Raw genomic sequence first — 23,109 nt, forward strand, 5'->3', positions numbered from 1 at the left:
CGAGTCCGCGATGCCAGCACACAATTTTCCACCATAATGAAGTGCAGCGAGAAGAGAGGTCGTGGTGTGAGGCGGAGGCACCGTAAAACAGTGGAAAATAACAAACGGTTTCAGTTTTCTGTCCTCGCGGATTTGGGTGCCCTTTGTGTGTGTGTGTGTGCGTCGCGCTTCTTAATCTTCGCCTTTCTTTGGTGGTGCTGTGGAGATTTTCTGATGGTTGTTTGCGCACAGTAGCAGTGGGTAATTTGTAGGGGCCGTCCTCTGGCCGGGAGATCATCAGCGGCAGCGCCAGAACGACGGCTTTGGGTCCGGGTGACAGCTGACGAATTTATGTTTCTATGTTTACGGTTTACTTGGGTGTTGTTTCCATTTTATTTCATGTACTTTACATTAGTTCATTTTTTTAATTTTCGTCACATTAATCTGATCCGTCATGCGCACTGGCAGGCAGCATAATTTTATTGTGGAAGTTATTTGAAAGACTTGTTCAAACATAATTAAAAAACAAAACGATAAGCTCTTTGTCGTGTAACACTGAACAATGAACGGAAAACATGAACGATTGCTCGGGTTGGGGTTGCTTCCGAGGCACTCCCCATTAGCAGCAGTTCTAACAGAAGCGAAACTGTGTTGAATTAAAAATTCAACAGATTTTATTCCGCGCTTCCGCGGCTTCCTGGTTCCTCTCCCGGGCTTGGGAAAATCCATCTACGGCTCTTACTTCGGTTGTTGAAAGATTGCCAAAAGCAAAGCAATGCCATCCGCTGACGGACAACGCCATCGTTAGCAGCGTTACTACACGACGATGACGATCCCCAACTGACCTCCGATCATTCTCCGCGCTCCGTACAAAAGACCGGGACTTTATGCGGCGCCAAAATGGCACAAAAACTGCCCGCCCCGAAGGAAGCGGTTTTCCGGGTTTATTCTTTTCCATCAATCGCCGCGTAACGTGCGGGGACCACCACACCACGGTTTCCGGGCATGTGGTGGCGGTTTTTCGTGCCCACCGTTTTTTCGTCCCTAGTGGTGAGAAAATGGTGAAAAGCGGAATGTCCATCATCGTGTGTGTGTGTGTGTGTGGGAAGTTGGAAAACAAAATGAACTTTAAAACACAACAAAAAGCCAGCGCCAAATAGAGCGACGGACAGAGAGAGAGAAAGAGAGTTTAGTTGGTCTTTGTTGTATCAAGGACCTCAAGGATGGCGGCAGCAGTAGAGTAGTGCCCTGCCAACAACTACGAGATGGGTAGCTTTCGGTGATTCGTGTCCTTTGAACCGAATCATGACAAGCGTTACCGGCTAACTATGTTTGCCGTTGCGCCGTTGGCCAAACGCGGTGGGCTCTTCTTTCGTGGGAGGGCGGGCGCATACGAACGAATCATGATCCGGGCCACCCTCCACCCCCCTTGGGGGTGGTGAGATGAATTTTTTATGTCCTCCGCCTGGCGCGCACTCACAACGCGGTGGAACTCGCTCCCGCCCGCCCGACACCGTTCTTGTTTATGATGTAGAGTTTCTTGTTTTGTGTGTCCTTTTTTTTTAGGTCCAAACTCCTCTTGTTTTATTACCACAGATTTTCTCCGTCAACGGCCAGGCGCTGGAGTTCGTTTTTCCGGCACCATTTTTCCTCTTTTGCTGGGTCACGTCATCAGCGCGCTCCGCCTGCAATTCCCGGGTTCACGGAATAGTAGTTCCTGGGGCTTCCCTGTTTTAGTTGCGACACAGAACAACCCGTTCTAGAGGGAGGAAATCTTTTTTCCCTGGCATATTTTTTATGTGCTCTCTCTCTACATCGCCGGGGCCAGCCTGGCCGGGTATGAGAGAGGGTCGCTTTGAGTTTAGTTGGATGACACACGGGATGCTTTTTTTTTGTGCCCCCACAGGTATGATCCACGATGGTTCCGGGGTTCTGTTTGCCATTCGATTAGACAAACGTGATACCAAAGAAAAGTCAATGGAGCGCTCGCGGAATGCGGAGCAGGGCGGCCAAATTCGTTACGCTAACTACCTTTCACCGGAACGGGCCCGCTACCAACGGCGGGGCCTCTGGGGTACGAATGAAACATTCATCAACAGCGTTTTGATGCTCTTGTCACTGTTTTTTGGCGTCTGTACCTAAAATGAATGGGACGTGTTGATGATGCTCCAACTTTTGCCGCTCCACCGTCGTCGTCGGTTGGTGGGATGGAATAAATATTTAACCACCAGCTGTGTTCGCGGTGCACTACGGAAAACCATTCTTTTCCCCCATGCTCTAGGCCATCGTTTCCGGTGCGATGGGTATCGATGGCGGATCGTCCAAAAATGAGGAAATTGAAATTGGTTAGAGTTCAGAACGTGACCCGCGCGCAGGACTAATCTCTGCAAGTTGTTATAGGTATCAGTGGCTAGCGACACTAATTTGCAAGTTTCATTGAAAGCCAGATTTACCTGAATCACACATCGGATGACATGAACTGAAGGGGTCCCTATACCTTCTTGATGTGTTTGTTTAAAATTTTGATGGATAGAAGAGGATTTGTGATTGAGTTGATCACAATATGTTTAATGATTCGATTTAGTGTTGCTTTCTTACTTCTACCAGGTTTAACACGATGAACACTACCTTCAATTTGGTTGCCAATGATCGACTATCACATAACTTTGTCCCAGAACCTTAACCCAACATTTATCATCTTTAAAGAACGGTCCTTCGCTAGCCCGGTTATTCAATCGTCTTAGTTTTTAGTTGAAAGGTTAAAGTTTTTACGTAATGTTACTGTAAATATATTTGCTTGCTTCTCGTTTCAGATTGAAGCTCGAGTGTGATAAATTGGCGAGCGAAAAAACAGAAATGCAGAGACATTATGTGATGGTAAGTACAGTTTGGAATTTTTTCTGTCTTTTTTCAATTTCAGAGAGTTTTTTTTTCAGAAATAATAAAAGTCAAGAGGACACTTTGAGGCGCATGATGAAATTACAATCCACCATGCGCCTCCATTACAAACATTTTAGGAAACTCGGTACAAAGCACATTCAAACAAAGTTTGCACGAACGGATAACGTCACCAAAACCATAGCATAATAACATCTATTTACGATGCAGTCAACACCGAGCCACGCCACACATCTTTGCCATGGCCCGGAGGAGCTCCATTTCCCGGGGTATCATCATCCATTTTTTTGTGCCGCATTCCGAGCGCACTGGAAATCGTTGAATGGAATCGATGAGATTGGCTACGGTACGAGCATCGGGCAACATTTCAACGTCGTCGTTGTCGTTGTCGTGTCGTGAACGACTTTCGCCTGTGGGGTGGCCTGGGTAAACTCAATCAAATTGCAAAACCCGTCCCGAACTCAATTCCTGTTTCGATTTGTCTCCCGCCCGGCTCGGCCCCCGGGGGTGCGCGGGTGAAATAACAATAACTATTGGGAAGATTACCAGCCCCGAGGCGAGCATCACCGCCGATCTTCCCGGTCCCCTTAGGCGTCCTTAGGCGAGAGCGCTCTCATTTATCAGGAAAAGCTTCTGCCACTTTTCCCCGCTCAGCAGTGTCGCACTCTCTCTTTGCCCTTCTGCTCCGTCGCAGAGCAATCAAAACAACGGGGACAGTGAGCACCAAGCACGCCTCGTTGCCTCATGCGAAACAAACGGAGAGGGTGGAGATAATTCCTTTCTAACGAGGACGACGGGACGGGACGGGATGGCGAAGGCCGAGGATGCAGCATCGCATATCCTTTACCGATCCGCCATTTGCCATTCTCATTCCGGGTCGGCCACATTTGCGGCGGAGAGGACCCTGGCTCTCATTCCGTAATTGGTATGCCAGTATCTCCTAAGACCAATTTCGTTTTATTATTTTATATTTATTATCAATTAAGAAGCGCATCTTCTCATACTCTGTTGTGTGGGTGCTGGTGGGTGGAAATCGGATTTTCCGTTGGCGCCAGTCGTCGGTGGAGTGCCGCAAACGAGGACGAGGTCAAAGCGGCCGGTGGTGCTTCTGTGAGTCTGTGAAAGGGGATTTAGTTTTATTGCTGCCGTTGAAAGTCCTTCCCTTCCACGAACTGATAAAGTTCTCGGCAAATCGCTTGTGTGTATGAGCTTTCGCCTGACTTCAGCCACAGGACCTCGGGCTGGTGGTTGGTGTGATGGTCTTTGAACAAAGCAAGCAAGTACTTGGTTGTTCCTTTGGAGACGTGAGACGCAGAATCCAATTTATGTCCCGGCGTGAGCACATGTTTCGATTGCATTTTGTCTTCCAATTACACAGTATTTTACATTCTTTACAAATATTTGCTCTGCATTATCTTGGTTTTATATACGACTGGGAAAGTTGTGTTCATGTTTGAAGTACATCGAAACATAAAGTTTTAAATAATTCAAGTACAATAAGTAACACTTAATTTACTGAAATCTTTGCTCTTGAAAACTACAATTATGACACCCGTCTTTTCAGTTAATGCAATAAAAACGAGCATAATTTTCCAATAGATTCAATATTTAGTGAAATGTCTGCCATCTCCTATAAATTGGTGTTTCCAAGATTTATGTCTTGCCATAAAGAGCTATAAAAGAAAACGGAATGTGACATGACCGCGACGTCCTCTTCATTTTTCGTAATTTTCAGCATCACAGATCGCACACAAAGTAACGATTTATGCTGGCAATGCCACGTGGTGTCGGTACACTTTTTGGTTCAAACCCCCCTCGAAGGCCGCCGAGTGAGTTTCGGGACAACTCTTTAGTGGAAAACGAAGCGCGCGCGTCGTACGGGGGGCGAGCATAACTGGCGAACCAATAACGGGGGCCACCCCTTAGGGAGCAGCGACCAGAGAGACCACACTGCCATCGGCAGCGGCGAGGTCGAGAACTTTCTACATAATCATAATCATAAATTTGTTGCACTTAGCACGAGCCACGAGAGTTAGAGAGAGAGCGAGAGGGACTCGGTGGGAAGCCAGGATTGAAAGTTAAGCCCGTAAGCGGTTCAGCTACATTTCATATCGTCGTCCTCGTCGGCACACATACACCCCGCGCTACACACGCACACTGGACAGTGGCAGTTTATGAGCTTTTGTGTGCTTCAGAGCGTGCACCGGGCGCGTTCAGGGAAAAGTTTGGCCGTTTCGGGCGCGCGGTGGTTTGGTTTTCCGGTTAGCTGTGGACTGAAGACTGAAAATTGATGGTTTCAGTGGAACGGAAAACGAGCCCGTTTGGCGGCAGCGGTGGCCCCCCGGCCCCGGATGCTGCGGTTAACTTATGAAATACTTATCGCTCCGGCGATAAATTTATGCCCCCGTCTGGTCAGTGCGATCTAGCCCGGCCTGGTGTAATACTTTCGACCGAACGGCCAATAACTCATCGAAGGAGCTCCTCGTGGCTCGATAATTTCACATTCAATAGCGTGTTGTTACCTTATTCGTTAGAAGCACCGTGACCCCGGGATGTGTTTCTGTAACCAAGATTGAATGATTGAATCTCGGTCCCTACGAGGTAATGACGAACCTTGATAAGATAGCTCGAAATCGCATTAGTCGTAGTGTTAGTCGTGATGTGTCTTATCAATCAACACTCAATACGTCCAAATATAATCTTATTTATAATTTTATCAATGCTTCTTCTTTTGAGGTCCAGGTTGAAGCCACCGGTTGAAGCCACATCAAACCGCAAACGACCGACACATTCAATTAGAGGGCACTCAATCAGGACCAAAATACAAAAACTAAACCAAACGGAGGACTTAAGCGAAGAACTTGAATGTAAACAGTCCGGCGAAGGTCCTAAGCGGCCCGGAAAAACCCGCAAAGCTGCGCTGTGCAGGATTATCGAAACTATTATTTTAATATGCAAATTTTGTAAATACAATTTCGCTTTGTGCGCTCGATCATCCGTGGCCTCGGAAAGGATTTTCCCTCACGGTGCACTGTTGTTCGATGTTCACACGCACACCTCACACGCATTCGCATACGACCCGTTCTTGATGCCGGCAACCCATGCTCTCGTTGCGCCGGCCCGTTACACGGAACCGGATGTTCGGGAAACTAATAGTGGTCGCGCTGCTGCAAGGGTGTACATAAAGGGGCCACCGCGGAATAGTTAGCATTCCCATCCTCTCTCCGACCCAGTCCGACCCAGTCCTCGTTATTCTTTCCGCACGGTGGCCGCGATAGGCGTGGTACTCTTCGGTACTTCGTCGCGTCGCGCGAACTAGGGCCGCGTTTTTTACATGTGGCCACCACACCGAGGCTTACCCGCCCGCTCCCGTGTGCCGATGTAATGGCGGATGCTGTGGCGGTTGTTGCTAAAAGCGCCAGGGGTTCAACCGTTCCGTGCGGCTGCGGCGAATGCTGTGATCCACCCGTGGGAAGAAGCACATAAATTTATGAAACCACCACCCAACGGCCCAACATTCCTGTGAAGGGCGGGCATTCTCGGGGTCCCCTTGGTAACTGGCCGCTAGCGAGCGAGAAGGAGAGCGAAAGCGACAGCCATCCATCCATGCACCCCGAGTGCAACGTCCGGAAAACATTGTGTTGCACATCGGTTTCTGCACTTTTTGCCGCGCGGCCACACGGCACCAGACGGTGGTACATCCATCGTCCTGCGAGCAGACCACCCAGTGAAAGAGGGCGAGAGACTGGTTGATGATGATCATCAACCGGCTTAGAATGGGTGTAGTTGATGACGGCGACGCGAACTGATACTCGGTGCCCTCGGCGGCGTTTGTCTTGGGTTCGGAAGCCATCCCAACTTGTATATTGCGTTCCCAGGCAGCCAGCCAGCCGGGTGGATGCATGGAAAAATGCATCATCCAAGCGGGGGGGTTGCACATAGGACTTCGCGAAGGTGCTGCGCGCCGCCCGACGTGATCGGCCGGTGAGGCCAAAAGCCAGAGGAGACATCCTTTCACACCCAGGGCGCACCCAGCCGGGGGGTGGTGGTGAGCATGATGTGGCATATGGAGTCATGGCAGATGACTGCTGCTGCACCATGACGATGATGATGCTCTGTGTTGCACTTTATTCGATCTATCAACGAACGGTTCCGGACGGATCCGAAATCCTGTGCCACGAATATCTACCCCGGGAGTAGGGTACGCCATGCTGTGTGGTTTTTCGGGGTGGCTGATGGCAAGACTGGAGCCACTAGTAACACTGTGAACGCCCATCTGACCTCCTGGCCGTAGACGCGCGCGTGTGTGTGTACCTCGAGAGAGTCAGGCCACAACAACAACCACACGACCGTCGGTGGAGTTTTTACCCGCACTTAACACCGCTTAGCCCTCGGCAGCCGCCTCCGTCATCCGCCGGCAGCGGGTTGTTCGGGCTGTGTTCCGGTATATTAATGCATTTTCGGATGCATTCCTGGGGTGTGTCCTGGGGCCCGAGCTCGTACGGTTTACATTGCATCGTCCTCCGCCTGCAGAGGCTGCCGGAGAACCACATCCTCTCGATGTGGTTCAAAGCAGCAGCAGCAGCCGGGAGGTTCGGCTAGCTGTGTCGGTCTCGCAACGGAACAACGGCAACTTGCACAATGTTGTGGTCTGGACTTCGCTTGAGGTAGTCAACCAACCTGCCGCACGACCTGCCGGATGGGGGAGAGACTACAGTTCCCTTGTAGCAGTTTTACACACCTTCACAAGAAATTAGTTTTCCAAAGTGAAGGGCGGGCTAGACGCGCGGTACGAAGACACGGGAGACACGTAACAGCTGCTCGTCCGTCGTTGGTGCCCGGCCTGTGGCAATTTGCGGCTAGCCAAGCGGCCGGCCGATAGATTCTTTCTCCTCTTCTCGAAGCCGAAGCTCTAGTCGAAGACCACTTCATAGACAACATCGCCCGGGCTCTGATAAGTGGGTTAGAGTGGGCATCATATCGTGCCACTTCCGGTGTGTTGAAGTTCGGCCACATGGCCAGATGCGCCGCCACCGCCGCCGCAGTCCATCTGTCGCTTCAATCGGCTTCCGCTTAGCTTCCTGTATTGGGGTTGTGTTTGGGGAGGCGATGTAAGCCCCACCGGTGGCGGCAGGCGGTTCTGTTTCATCCATTCGGTTTGTGCTGCCCTTCACTTCCTTCCTGGTGTGCCTCCTTCACACACGGGTGGGTGGGCGGTTGGGTGCCCCTCAGATAGTCATTGAAAATTGAAAGGATTTACGGAGCAGCACTGAGAACCGGGAACTCTCGCCCCGATGAGGCAGGGAGGCCAACCACAGAATGTGTTGTCTAATTGTTTGAACCTACCACCCCCCCGGGTACGTACGGGTGGGGGGGTTACGGCTCCGAGGTGGCCCCACAAAGCGTTGGCAAGGGAGAGTCCTTTGCCCGATGCGAGTTTATTTATGACTCGTTTCAATCGTTGTGTGCATAGTTGAACGAACGTGATTTGTTTATCGGGCACGTATCCTATTATTTATTTGTGTGTGTGTGTGTGTGTGCGCGTAGGGTTGAGGCCTTAAGGACCACCATTGAAAAAGGATTGGTTTGTGCCTTGGTCAGAGGGCCAATGTAATGCTTGGCGAGCCTTTTTATTGGAATGTGATCCTCGCTTCAAATGGGATGTTCCGAATGTTGAACATTAATCCAATAATTTAACCCAGGCCAATTGAGTGCTGCTGGCGAAACGGAACCCCGGAACTTCGCTCGTTGATAGCCATATTTTGAAGAATGAAATGAACTCAGGATTTATTATCTATTACTATTATACAAAACCAAATTATGACAGGGTTCGAATTGACGTCTTCCGCATAGAAAGCACAGAGCGATTGTCGGAGTTCAGATGTGCTGTGGTCGGCAGTAGTTAGTCAATGGATGATTACGAAAAGTGACGTGGGTCTGGAGATGTCATAACTGTCGTAAATCTTCCCTTTTCACCACGCCGCCCATCGGTCTATGTACCGCTTCGATCGGTTGTGAGATATGTGAGATTTTCCATCGAATATGTCAGGCTTTAGGAAGTATTATACTCTTTAAAGACCTCTGAAAAATATTGTAAAAATATAAAAAACCGATGCCGTCCGCAGTTTACACCGCTAAAAACCCTACACTCGTTTCGCCCTAACTCGGAGATGGCTCTATCAACGCAACTCTCCATCCACTGCGCCCGTTAGTACATACCGCCCAGCCTCAGCACTAGGGCGTCCATAATGATTCATCTGAAGGGTCTGAGGCCCGGCAATGCCATTGCCACCACCAACACACACAGCGCCCGTCAACCGTCAGAGGCCGGGCCGTCGGATGGCCGTCGTCTCCACAAAAGTGCAAAGCATAACTGTCGCGCATGCAAATTGGCGTAAAAAGCGGTGCGGTGGTTGCGATGAATACACAGTGTCCCCGGGCTCCCCGGGGGGAGGAGAAGCATAAAACTTCATAGCAACGGCGGCATTCCGACGTACAGAGAGAGGCGCAGACGAGGCGTGCAGAGGGCGCCCATTTCCTTCTCGACATGCTTTGACACTGCAATAATTTTATTCTTTATGCAAATTTAACCATAACGTCTTGCGCTGTCTCTCTGCTTACACTGCAGCCAGGGCTATCGTCATCATCATCATCATCGTCAGGGCACCATGCAGGGGATGATGAGAGAAAGTAGTGGTGCGGGTGCGCGGACTGAAGGGATCATTACGTCCCGGGGCACCACCCCACAAGTAGTCAGCATTTATTTGCCAAACTAACATGAACGCGCTTGTCCCTGTTATGAAGCAGCTTCAACGGCCGGTCGGACTTTTAGTTTCTGGGGGGTGGTTTGACACTGGACATGAATTTCAATTAATGTTTTTTATTTGTAAGAGTGTGAGGATCGAACATAGTTACGCCCATTGGCCCACATCGGCAGTCGCAATTAATCAATTATTTTTATTGACAAAACGATTCCAGCTTTTTCGTGCGCCTAAAATTATGCAAAAGGTTTGGCCATTCCTTTCTATCGTGCCCTGTCTGTGCTGTGTCTGTGTGTCTGGAAATGAATCATGACGCGAACGGTGTCCCGTTTGGGGGGACAGTATTTGCCTCGCGCAACCACTTCATTGGTGGGCTCTGTTTCATAAACTCCCTTTCAGTCGTCCCGTGTCGTCCCCTTTTGCCAGTCTGCTGCTGCCGCTGTTGAGGACGAGTTTGTTGTTAATTATTTTGCTGTTAAATCTCTCCGTCTACGCGCGCGCCGCCCCGGCCTCGTAAAACCCGGTTCCGGCCCCGATAAGAGCGCGCTCAAATTAATGCCTTCCATAAAGATGTGACGGCGTACGGAGGACGCGGCCGCGATGATTCGCCAGCGGCACGATGGAGGCGCCTGGTGGCCCACACGCCACGCCACTGCAAACGTTTCCGGAAAATGGTGTCGCACCGCCCGCCCGGCCGCCCGCTCGGTGGTTGGCTTTTTCGCCAACGGTCTTGTCAGTCTTGTCAGAATCTATTTTCCTTATGGCGCGCCATTGTAAGCGAAACGGGAAGAAAGCGGGGCCGGTCGGCCGGCCGGGACCGGGACCGGGTCCGGGTCCTCTTGTTGTGTGCGCGTTGATGAGGAGCGCCGCGTACATTGCGGTTTTTGTACGCCAGAAGTTGAAGTTGATGGCGGAGAGGACTTTGTTTTCCAGTTTGTCGGTCCCATGAATAGGGCGACCCTTTTTTTTGTGTTTAGGGATCTGCATTAAGCAGCGCGATGATGGGGGCCCGTGGTGTGCGTTACCGGCATGTGTTGTGCGCCCGGCATGGTAATATTCGCATTGGTTCGGTGTTGGGTTGGGATGAAAAATGAGCAGTGGACATGAAGATGTTAATGTTATCGCTTTGCGTGCGGAGCGGGCGTACGGGGACTTGTTCCGTGGCCGGTGGGCTGGGTGCGGCCCCTGGGAGGGCCGGGCCGGGTGCCGAGCGCTCCGGTTCCATGTGCTAACACAGACAAATTGCACTATTAAAGCTACAACGGTCACACCGATACGTGACCGGCGTGGCCCGAGTGGGCCGGCCGGCGATACTTATCTATTCTATAAAAAAATTTACGACCGTTCGGTGTCATGTTTCCCAACACTTGGCTGCGCGCTGCCGGGCGACCGACCACCATCATCATCGGTCGGCATCATCATCAGGATGCGGGCTTTCTAGTGCGGCGGTCAAGTGTGCTATGGCGAGGCTTGTGATTACTATGGTTACTGTGCCACAGCCGTTAAACAACAATTGTGCGATCGAACCCTTCAATGTTGCCCGCGGCAGAGTTTCTAATAAAGTTTATTAAATCCTAAAAATGGTGTCTGGAATGCCAGTGAACCCTGAATTGTGGCAATCGAGGTTTGCGGGTTTGATTATTTTGTGATGATAAATGATCGTTTTATTAACGTGCGTTAATAAATAACTCACTATCGCTATCGTAACTTGTCTGCTGCAATTTTGAAGTTTCTAGCAGGGTTCAAGGCATTATTTCTATTTCATATTCACGTCATTTATTTCATTTAAGTTGAATGTCAAAAAGGACGGATTGGAGAAATGTTCTTATGCATGATTTTCAAAAAATCGACAAAGCTTCGAAGAAACGAAATTTGCCTGCAAAATGGTCTAAATGTGTAGCATCAATTAAGGAATACTTCGATGGTACTTATGCTAAATTGTTAGTGACTAACACAACAAAATGTTCACTCAAATCATTTGACCATAAACCCTCTTATTGTTAACTCTCAAGCTAACCTAACTGTATCTTATGCCGCAGAAAGCAACGTATCCGTAGATTACTCAACCAACTATACCACAGTTTGGCAATGTTTTGCCGATGGATGCCGATTTAGGGGCTCCAGATATTTCTAGAAATTGGGAGCATTTGCTCAAAGCATTTTTTGTGCATTAGCATCCAGCCAAAGCGCGAACCCATCTGTATCAGATCGAGAATAACAAACAATAATGGCCAAAGTGCAACAGCATAATTTTTTTCTTCGCCTCCCCATCGAACGGCGGTCCTACAGCTTCACGTCAGAAGGAATGTGTTGGAATATTTATTATTTTTGCTTGACCCAGCTGTGCTGCCAAGAGCGTGGGTGCGTGTCGTACACCGACGTTTCCGCGATGTTTGTAGATTCCGATTGCATTTGGCCATCTGCAACGCCATCGATATTTTCCGTCTCCAACGGCCCCCAACCAGTCGGCCGGCCCATCGTTGCCATCGTCTACTGCGTAATACTGTCAACCCATAGCGCTGTGCTCCGCCCGTCGTGATGCTTATATGCATCTTGGTTGCGGTCCTATCGCCGGTCCCTATCTGCGGTCCAGGCCGCTGGTCCGGAACCGCTGGAGGAGCTGGGTTATGTACTAACTAGTCTATAGGTCTGGCTGCACCGAACGGTGCAGCTCTCAATTCCGCTGGGTGGAGGCTTTCCATCATTCCAACGATCGCACCCAACGTCCGGGTCACCTAGTGAAAGGCCTAGGACGACCGAGGACGGCAGAAGGCTCTCGGGCCGAACGATAATGACTCGTCGCGCACGGCGCGATGGTTGGGCCCGAGCTCTGGCTCGGGGTCGACGCAACGACACAACCGTCAGGTGTCGCTGGACACAACGGATACGGTTGACCACACCGCCGCCACCGCCGGCGCCTTTGGCCTTCTCCCTGCCTTCGGCCAAAAACCAATATCATCTTTCTACTTCAGACGCAAAAAACCCCACTCCAGGGCTCCACTGCGGATCGGTGGCGGGTACGAAGGTTCCTGCGGAGGGTCCCCGGTCGTCCGATCGTCCGAGGGTCGTCGTCCGTTGGATTGGGAATGGTAAATGAAATGAAAATTTGGTATCTCGCCCGCTGTGGACGCCGCTTTTTGCGCGCTGCAAGAAGTTTTTCTGTCCCCGAGGCTCTGCGTTTGGTGCGTTTGTTGACACTGCGCTGCCGTAGGACCGCCGCTCCCCTTACGCATACTCGCGCCCAACCGTCCCCCCCCCCCCCCCCCCCGTCTGTGTGCGTGTGCCATTTGCATTGGAAATTCATGCCATCACGCGCGCGGCGCCATCCCTTTCGCGACGGCGGCGGCGATGACGATGATCGGCCGTGGACGGTGCATTTCGATTGGGTTCGTTAGGCTGGAAGGACTCCGCTCCGCTCGCTGCCATTGCTCCCGCCAGAACGGGGTGGGTTGATGAGGTCCTGGGAAAACATTTCCTCATCGCTGCCACTGCTGGTCGTTGGGCTCGCCTCTGCGCTACGGTGTCCTTTGAAAAAGCGGACGATGCCTCCGGTCGGCCACCGCGTGTTTGCGCCGCGAACCGTCCGGGCCGTTTTCGCGCGAGCCCAACTCGCGAGAAGGCACCGGAAACGTAATGTACGCATGGCTGGCTAGAGTGCCACCCTTTTGTGCAGCTTCCCGGAGATGGTCGCGTCAGCTCCACGGAGAGGCGTTCGGTTGTCGAAACGCGGCCGAGCTTAGGGTGAGTTTTAGATCCCAACGACGACGACGACGGACGATGGACGACGGAAGGCGTTGATGGTGGTGCTGGTGGCTGGTGGTGGCGGCTGATGTCCTCTCTCCGAAGGGTACGAGCCCAAATCAACATCGACCCTCACGATTCCAGCCGTCGCCAGCATAACAGCGTCATTGCTGCTGCCGCTGCGTATTTATACAATATTAATTATAAATTTATCAACACAACCCGATCGCCGAACCGGGCGGTGGCCGGTGAGAAGGTGGCAGACTCGGGGCACCACTCCTGATCCTTCGCCTGCCTCCGAGTGTCCGTCCCTTTGGCAGGCAGGGATATTTACGGAAGAAAGTTTTCGGTTATTAAATCAACTTAACGAGCCGCTGCTTCGGAACCGGGAACCGTGTTTAAAAATTCATCATTCACCATTTAATGAGAAGCTGTTAATGATGAACTTGAAGAATATTTTGTCACTAGTCATTTATTAGTGACCATTTGTTTACTATACCAATTCATTTGAGCAAGTGACAGTTTTTGGCAAAATTGAAGCCTAATTCCAATGTTTTGGAAGTTTGAAAATAGAACAGTCTACCTCATTTTAGTCATTCCTAGTATTTTGATTACAATTAGTATACAAATAAAACCTGGTTCATACAAGCATTTGTTTAGCAAGTGTTGGCAACCGTCGCTATCGGTTCACCCTCGAGGTTGCCCTCTTTCAATGTGGTTCTACTGGACAATAGTATTCTAGGTGTGTGACGACAGCCTTCAAATAATATAATTATAGATAGAAACTATATAAACAAATCGATTCTCGATAAACGCAGATTTGGAAATCGTACTTTTTAACAAGTGTTTTGGTCCTAACCAAGGGATACCATCAGCCCCGAGAGGCCAGTCTCGTAGTTCAAATACTGGAAGAACTGATGTAACTAATGGACTGCCACAGTCCATAGGCACTTTGAACTCTTTTCCTGCGAAAGTGTTTTCCTGGCGGAAGTGATGTTTGTAGACCTTCCAGAAGTCAAGACAAGAGCCCAAGGTTCAAGTAAATCCAATGATATGGCATATCAACTCTACCTAGCTCTTAGCCAGGTATTTCGCTCATATTAGATGCCCGGAAAATTCGAATCGAACTCACCACTGAAAATCGCTGAACCATCATCAGCGTCGACCTGCCACGCGCCACCGGCTTCGAATCTGGTTAAACTTACTTCGCCAAAACTCCTGTCCCGTCCCTGCCGTAAATCCCGTCGTTTGGCGTTACAAACACACCAACAGTGGCCGTGTTTGGCGGGCATGAATTGAAAATATGAAAATTCCCAAACTGTATGCTACAGTTTCCCATAGCGGGGCGCACGTTGTCCGGATATTGTTGGTTTGGCAGGAGGACAATTTGCCGGCGCCGATTCGGGCACTTGAAACGGTACCACCCGCCCCGCCGCTGCACCGATGAGACTGACAACAGAGAGGCACATCAACATAATCATTGCACTGGGGAGAGAGCGAGAGAGGGAGCGTTGAGATAGCGCTAGGCTTTCGCCTGGTGGCTCATCACGAGCTGCGGCAGACGACCAGCTGCGTAAATAGCGTCGAGGTCACAGCGCGCGCAACGATCGAACTCCCCCAAAACGACGAGGAATCGTCAAGGATAAGGCCGCCCGTGGTTGCACCGCCGCGCTCTGTACGATCAAATCCAATCAAATTCACATTTGGATAAATAATTTCCAACATTATTTATTGAAGCTTCGCTTCTTTTTCTCCCGATTGGGTTTGGTGCGGCGCACTGCGTCAGGCGTCGCCGGGAAACCCGAATTTCCCGAGCCGTGTCCCGTGCTTGAGCGAGCCGGCCCGAATCAACAGCCCGCCCTTCGGAGCCTGCGTCGCCAATGCAAATATCTGTCGGTAGGAGGGTAGTGGGTGAAGGCCATGTTTATGGTCCTTGGTGCTCCCGAAACGCCATCTTTCTCCCATTAACACACAGGTGCCGGTGCTGCTGCGAAAGGTCCTTTCGGCTGTAGCACACCTCCACGCACATGAAATCGGTTCCAATTGGTGCCTCCTTACTGCTGCACCCCTCCTGATTTCCCATCGGGATCGGTCCAAAACGTGGCGTAGCTCCGCCGCCGCCCTACGGGGCCGGAGTGCAGGACATAGAAATCGATGCGAAGTGATTGTGAAATTATTATCATCGTTCGACTGATCCTCCTGCTGGCACCCTGGCGTAACACCCGACCCCGGCCCGGACGTGGTGTTTATTCTCGATTTGCATTTCCAACGTCCAGCGTGTGGCGGCTCTGGCTCTGGAAAGTTCTTCGCGACCGACTGGGAGCGGCAGCAGCGGCGGCGGTGGCAGGGGCATGTTATAAATAAAATATTTGGAAAATTAAATGCAATTTTCACTCGGGCGGGCACCAGTCCTCATCGGGCGGACACCACCTTTGGTCGGTGCGAACGGTGCTACCGGTGACCCGGTAGATCGGCTACGCACACGGTGCCGATGATGCTCCTCCGATGCGATGCGCACATCCGGTTGCGGCGATTCCATTGGGGGGATTGCCCATGTCGGGCGTCCTTTCTGGCGATCCGGGCTGCGCTTCAATCATCTCCAGGGACAAGGTGCGCGCTCGCTCAGTAACGATGCAATTAGATGTGCAGTCCATTCCGAAGCTCTGGTCTGCGCTCTTGGTGCTCTCGGTGGTCCATGGCCGGGCCGACAGGCCACGGTAAAAATATCGGTCATTAGCCGTTCTTATGTCCGGCACCGATGGCGTGCGCTGGGTAGTGTTTGGGCTGTATTTAATTGTATGCCTCCTGCTGCAGTACGGTCGGACGATCGATCGTGCGGTATGTCCAATGAATGACTAATAGACAAGGATATGGACACTGGCCCAGGCCAGGCCATTCGACGTGGTGTTTCCGTGCCACGTATCGATCGATATTGATGATTCATAGGCACGACAATGCATAATGGGGATTAGTTGTCAGTGTGGAATTCTATTTATTTCTCTGTTCCAAAACATTGACGATTGACATTTACCCTTTCTTTTACATCAGTTTTGAAACTAAACAAAATATTCTTCATTCATCACCATTTCTATCATTTAATCTCCACGTGTATCCAGCGACATCAATATTTGCTTTAGACATAGGTACATCGTTTCAAGTTCTTTGTACTCTCCATCGTTAGCTACGACATTTCTTCATACATTAGGCAGTATACCGAATCGGTATGGAAAATGTTTATGATTTCTTGAGGTGATCCACATCCTCGACTTAGTTTTTACTTCGTTGCTTAACGCCTGTGAGACGTGTCTTTTCCGAATGATTTTAGGCCACTGCCCCATGCACTCGGCGGTCGTGCAGTTTATACGTCTCGCCAGGCTCAGGTGGGCTGGTCATGTCATGAGAATGGCGGATGACGAACCCGTCATCTCAGCAGCCTCCGCTAGACTGGGATAGTTCATAGTAGATTTCTCCGGGGCGATCCCATCAAATGTATAGAACATCCTTTCTATCCGACTTACGGCTTCCTAACCATACACTACCTAACCCTAACCAATGTTTAACTGTTTAATGTTTAATTGAACATTTGCTAACCGATGCTTTTTCTTCTCTTTTTACAGTATTACGAAATGTCCTACGGATTGAACGTGGAAATGCACAAACAAGTAAGTCCAATCTTGAATACCTTCCAATGCTAGTTTCAATCAATGATCGTCGATCATCATTATCGGAATTCGAGGATTGCTTCCGACAAGAGCTCCTCTGTTCAATGGCAAAGGTTCCATCCCCTTTCGATGCTTCGATCGAGACGAAGACTGAGGAAGCGTTGAGTTGGTTGTCGAATCGAAGTAATTAAATTAAAATAACACTCGTAACAACTGGTGAGACGCGCGCTGGCAAGGATGCGGTTCCGTGGTGACTTTCCACTGGCAGCACCATGGCAAACCGGAAGCACAAAAACACACACATACACACAGCAAAAGTCAAGCCTCGACGACCGATGCTGAGGTGGGTGTCTGTTTCAATCTACCGAGCCCTAAATTGGCCTCCTGCCTGTCCCTGCCCTTCACCCCGCGTCCGGGCGGAGGTGGCGTGGCAAGCGCACATTTTAATGCGCCGTGCATATTCCGTACGTGACGACTTCATGACGACTTTCGCCAGGACGAACAACGCGGTGCGGTGTCTTCTTTCGGCCGCGGCGTCGGCGTCGGTCTCGTCAGTCATGACATTTATGGTCTCGGGGGACTCCACCACCACCATCCTAACCAGCGCCCCCCTTTCCGCCCCTGGTGTGTTTTCTGGTGTGCTTCCATTTTGATTTACATCGCCCGCTGGCGTGGCACGGCCGGCAAGTTTTACGACCCTCCGACCCGGCCGACTCTCGTGGTGAGAGGTGGTTGCCGCCATCATCATCATCATGTTTGCTTAATTACGCTCGTTTTGCCTTTCTCCGCTGTCGCGGCGTGTAGGATGGGACGGTTTCCACGGCTTTCGGGGCCCGGGGTCCTTCAATTACTGTTCGCCGTCGGGCCAATCAATACTCGGGGACCGCGGGGCATCAACAAATCACTTGTCACCGCCACCGCCAAGTCTTGCTGTGTTTGTTTCCGTTGTTTTCCTGCTGGTCTCGTTCTTTGACGTTTCTGAAGGATTCCATTTTCTTCGCCCTCGTAAAAAAACGCCTCCCAAATGTGGTAAAAAAGCTGCAAAAAAGACGGAAGCCTCAAAACCGGTTCAGAACCGATTCAAATTCGAACCGGTCGGATAACCGATTCGGTTACTGAGCCAATTTAATAACCGATTCGAGTCTCGGGTATCCTGACCGACCGATCGGTTCCGAACCGGTTCGGAACCGCATCGTAGTAGACCAACCGAATGACAACATTCAACAGCGCCGCCTTCCTGTAGTTGGCACTTGCTGTCAAAATTGATTTGCTTAAACCAGCGACCAGCGGCGAAGATATGTTTGTTAAACAAAGACAGAAATGTGCCAATCAGCAGAAGCAGGGGACAAACAGATAACACAAACACCCACACACACACACACAGCAGAACAGCAACATAGCGTGAAGCCACCGCCAGCGGCTGGCCCGGTGGGGGCGCTGCTATGATGGACAGATTTCCACGTGCCTCGTGGAATGGGGCCTGGCCCACTCAACACTCGACTAACTCGATTATAATTCTCTTAGTATTCTCGTTTTCACTCGGAACCGACCGAAACATGCTTCCGACATAAAATGATGCTACTGGGCGGCGGTGCGGTGGTGGGATGGGTGGCATTCGGTTCGCTTTTCGGTCCCATTTCCCGGATTGCGCGCCGAAGGAAGCGACCGGAAACTGGTGCTTGATTTCATTGCGCACCCTGGCTGCGTCTTCCGTCCCAGCCCAGCGAGGAAGGAGATGTTTATGTTGCTATTCCGCGCTGCTCCGGAGCACAAAGAAAATAATGTTCCCAACCCAACCCCCAACCGTGGCTGGCGCCGTCTGCGGGGTGGCTGAGAAGGGAGTTCTCGAACAAACGAGAACAGCCGCATCTTCCGAGTCCGAGGGCTTTCGAGGGCGCGCGCTCTCTCTTACTTTCTCTCCCTCTTTCTCTCGCTATCTGTCCGTGTCTGTCGCTCGGGGAGAAGTTGTAAACTGGAATAATAATCAACTCAAGGAAGTCGTCAACCACCGTCAACGCTCTCGGCTCGGCTCCGTGTGGTGAGGGGTGGTGCCCCCTTCCTGTTGTCCCCAACAGGACGCAGGACTGTCTTCTCGGAAGGCAAGGCTGCCATGCTGTGAATGCTTTCCAAGTGTGTGCCTCCAGACGCGCGCCCGACCAGCGAGCGGGTCGGGCACACGGACATTATACGGCAAATATTTCGAGACGGTAATTCGGAAAAAGTTTTTTCTTATATAGTCATCTCCGCCCGCTCGCTCTCTCTCTCTCTTTCTCCCTCCCGAACTGTGGCCATATTAGAGTCTGCGATGGGGATGGTATTAGGGAGCCTTCGAAGGGAGGCGGTGCTCTGGTTGTGTCCCTCTTGGCTCCCGCCGGAGGGTCGAGCAATCTCTAGTGGAGTGAATATTGAAATGAGAAATCAGCGGTCGGGATCCCTCCTCGCACACACACACACACACACGGGCGGACAGACGGACGAATGACAAGAATGTGTTGGAGTCTCCAAGGAGTTGACGGCGGGTGCGATGGGTTTGGTTGTAGACAGCAATAATAATCATATTATACACGGGGAATCAGATTAGAGGGCCGTATCAGCGCCAGCGGGGCGTCATGTCAGTGGAGCGGAAAGATGTTACAGAACTGTGGGGTCGGGAGGCAGGAGAAGGGAGCCGTTCCGCCAGGCGCCGAGGGACGACGAGGGACTAAATGGTAATTCGATTAGTTTGTTCGTTTACTAGTTAGCTCGTGTCAATTATTTGCTGCGGTTGGTCCGGAACCGTGCGCCGTGGTCCGGTCCTGCCCCAGTGGGTCTATTGTTTCGGATTTGTTCAACAATGCTCTTCCATTCTTTTTGCCTTAAACTTAACTACCAATTAAAGGTTGTTAAATTTAGCTACAGCACTGAGCTAGTTTTACAACTTGATTAAAAATTAAGTTACTTTGGGCACAATTTTGGACAGTCAACTATGGAACTGACATTGAGTGGACATTTTCAAGTTCTCTGAAAAATTATTTAAGAGTACACGGATAGTTAAGAAGCAAAAACTCACTTATGAAGCCATGTACATGTCCGGCCATGAGTGCGCTTTCATTCACTTGGTGATGTTAATATTCAAGGGAATGTAACTTCAAAGTTGTTACAAGAGATGGTTCACTTTCGAAAGTATGTAGCCTACAGAATGAGGCAAACAAGTTTGAAAAGCAGTTGTCTAGAGACTAGACTGGACTCCAAGTGGCCTTTAAAATGATTATCTGGAGCTTTGAAACACTCTGGTTTATGTTGTAGAGCATTCTTGGTCGCGGCTAGGCTCACTAGTTATATTGTCTGCTACTTCTCAGTCTATATTAACTAGCTAGCTAGTAACCCCTGATGTAACTAGAACAATCTAATGCTTCATTCAGAAAGTAGTATTTATTGTTTAATTCAGAAAGTAATCTTTTGAAATTCAATTTGTCAACTTGTGGTTCGTCGGGCTAGCTACTAGGCCGTGAAGGTACTAATTTTTGCGGTGGTTAGTTTCAAATGTTTCCACGTCTGACGAGCATGAAATGCACATCGAGACTGACTGAAGTCGTCCAACTGACAACTCTGACGTCACTGATCTTTATAGCACAGGGACAGAGTTGAATATCTTAACAGAAGGTTCACTGTAGTCGAATGGCTAACTCGACCCATAACAAGTTGAGAAACTTCCATCCATTCGAATCTCTCTTTCTCTCTCTTTCAAATGTAAAAAAACACCCAAACTTTAAACCCTTCGGTCCGTTGATCATGCAGCAGCGAAGCGATATGTCCTCAGCTGGATTAACGGCCGCCCCATTATGTGTGAGAGACGGAAGAAACCCCGAAACGGGAAACCGTCCTCGGAATCTCCTCCCTTAAAAGCAGGGGAAGAGAAAACTGTTTTTCGGCGCTCTCCGGTCGCGCGCGCCGGCCACTTTCCCGGCACTGCATAATTAAAAGGTATAATCACTGGGAAATTATTCAAATAAATCTGATTACCGAAAGAGAAAGAAAGAGAGAGAGCGAGCAAGAGAGAGAGAGGGGCCCACCAGGCGGCGACCCAGGGAGGCGACAAGAAAAGTTTTCCGCTCGATGAAGCCGAGCCCCGAGCCTCCCGCGTCTTTCTTTCGCCTCCCAGTCGCCCGGCAAAGTCGGCGGACGCGCGCGGAAAGCATAAACTCGGGACTTCTCCGTGGTCCGGGTGGGCAAGGGGGGCTGTGTAAGAGACAATTTTCTCTCGTATCCCTCCGCGCCGGTGGCGGTGGTGTCATTTTTCTTCCCACCCGCCCCAAAAACGCTCCCCCCAACAGTATGAGGGCCGGGGGCTGAAAAGAAGTCACAAGTCGCGTGAAAATGATAAAAGCGAAAGCGGGCGCGGAGCGCGGGTGGGGCGGTGGCGCAGGCGACGGAGAAAGTTATAAGTCCCCGGGACGACCGCAGGAAAAAAAGTGGCACAGCGGGAACTGGAAAAAGAAGGAAGTTGACAATATTATAATAGAATACCGCCCACCACCACCACCACCGACCGGCACCATGAAAGAAAGCAGCTTTTCCGGCCACCACCCACTCCGCGGGGAGTGGTGTTCCGTGGGGGGCGGATTGCCGCCACAGCAATCCGATCTTTTACTCGTGTTAAAATGTGGAAAACGTTCTCCAGAGACAGAGACAGAGAGAATGAAACACGGTGCCGGGGAGAGCAAGAGGGGGTGACCGGGAGTGGTTGGCCCGGAGGGGCACAAAATGTTTGAATAAATGACACAAGCGAGACTCGTCTCCTGGGGCAGAGCAAACGAACAAAAAAAGGGCTGCTAAACGCTGGAAGCGGAAGTGGAAGTTGTTTGTGGACCAAACGAAAAAAAAAATGGAAAAAGGAAAACCCCATCACAAAAAGAAATCTCTCACCCACTACTCAGCCACACCCGTCCGTCCGTCCGTCCGTCCGTCCCTCCCGGAGCGGTCTCAATTTTCTCGTGGAAAAAGGCCCGTCGGCGGCGGACCGGTTCCGCGGGGGTTTTCCACTTTCGAAAGCGAAGCGAGATTCTTTGAACCGACCCACACACACACACACACACACACAACCCACCCCGCACACTCTCTGTCACGGCCCACCCGGTTTCCCATTCATCATCCATCTCCGAGCGAGTCCTTTACGGATTTACGGACCTCTGAGCGCCGGGATGGTGGAAAATAAACTTCGGAACGACGACGACGACGGCGACGATGCTCCGGTGGCATCCGTTCGTCCCGAGCTCTAAGCTACCATGTCACGCGCCACAAAGAAAACCGAAAGAAACTGAGAACGGCTTCTGTGGCCCACACACACACATTCGCCAGGATGGTGGGCGAATTCCGCACAACAAGCACTCGCGCTAGGGGCGCTCCGCGCTCTGACTTCCGCTGTCCGTATGTTCTCCGATGCTCGATCACCGCATCCCGGGATGGGCCACTCCAAGTCTCTTTCTCGCCCACAATCGGTGGCACACTCGTTTTGCGGCGCGTCCTTTTTGACGGTTTTTGAATGCTCGCTTGTTTGGTTCACTTTCAATTAGTGTTGCTTAGTAGGACTTGTTGAGCGGCCGGATTGCCGGAGTATGATAAGTTTTATTTCCTTTTCGTCTTTTGGGTGGAGCCATGCTGCCGAGATTTCACCGACTTTTGATGTGGTCCTTCGACAACTTTTACTATAAAGTGTCGCATCGCAGCAGTTATAAGCAGCGACACACTTGACTGCCGGACATCCGAATGAAGGATCTGTACACCTCGACGGTCGTCTCAACCATCGGCTTTGAATTCCTTATTTATTCCAATTCCAGCAGCGCGCAGAACTTTTTATCTTTGTTGGGAAGGATCGTCAGATGCACCTAACTCACAATTCTTGCTTGCTCATTCAGATTTCAATTCTGACATTCCGGTTGAGCTTGTTGGTTGTGATTTGGTTGATTGATTATTGGTCCACTATCAAGGAATCAATCTGAACACGCTTCGTCTTAACTACTATCTTTATTATTAACTATCAACTACAGTCCAATTGAGTTGATCATTCTCGATGCTTACGTAGGTAGGGT

At 50.7% G+C, this 23,109-nt stretch overlaps 1 protein-coding gene across 1 annotated transcript in view; it reads left to right on the forward strand.

The window, feature by feature from the left end:
• LOC128274639 (protein groucho) overlaps positions 1 to 23,109 on the forward strand; it is a 186,072-nt gene that overhangs the window by 130,529 nt on the left and 32,434 nt on the right. The window contains exon 5 of the mRNA XM_053012897.1: positions 16,997 to 17,041. Coding sequence (XP_052868857.1) covers positions 16,997 to 17,041 — 45 coding nt within the window. The remainder of the gene's footprint in view (positions 1 to 16,996; positions 17,042 to 23,109) is intronic.

Source organism: Anopheles cruzii, chromosome 3, assembly GCF_943734635.1.
Source record: "Anopheles cruzii chromosome 3, idAnoCruzAS_RS32_06, whole genome shotgun sequence".
In the NCBI taxonomy this organism is placed as follows: domain Eukaryota; kingdom Metazoa; phylum Arthropoda; class Insecta; order Diptera; family Culicidae; genus Anopheles; species Anopheles cruzii.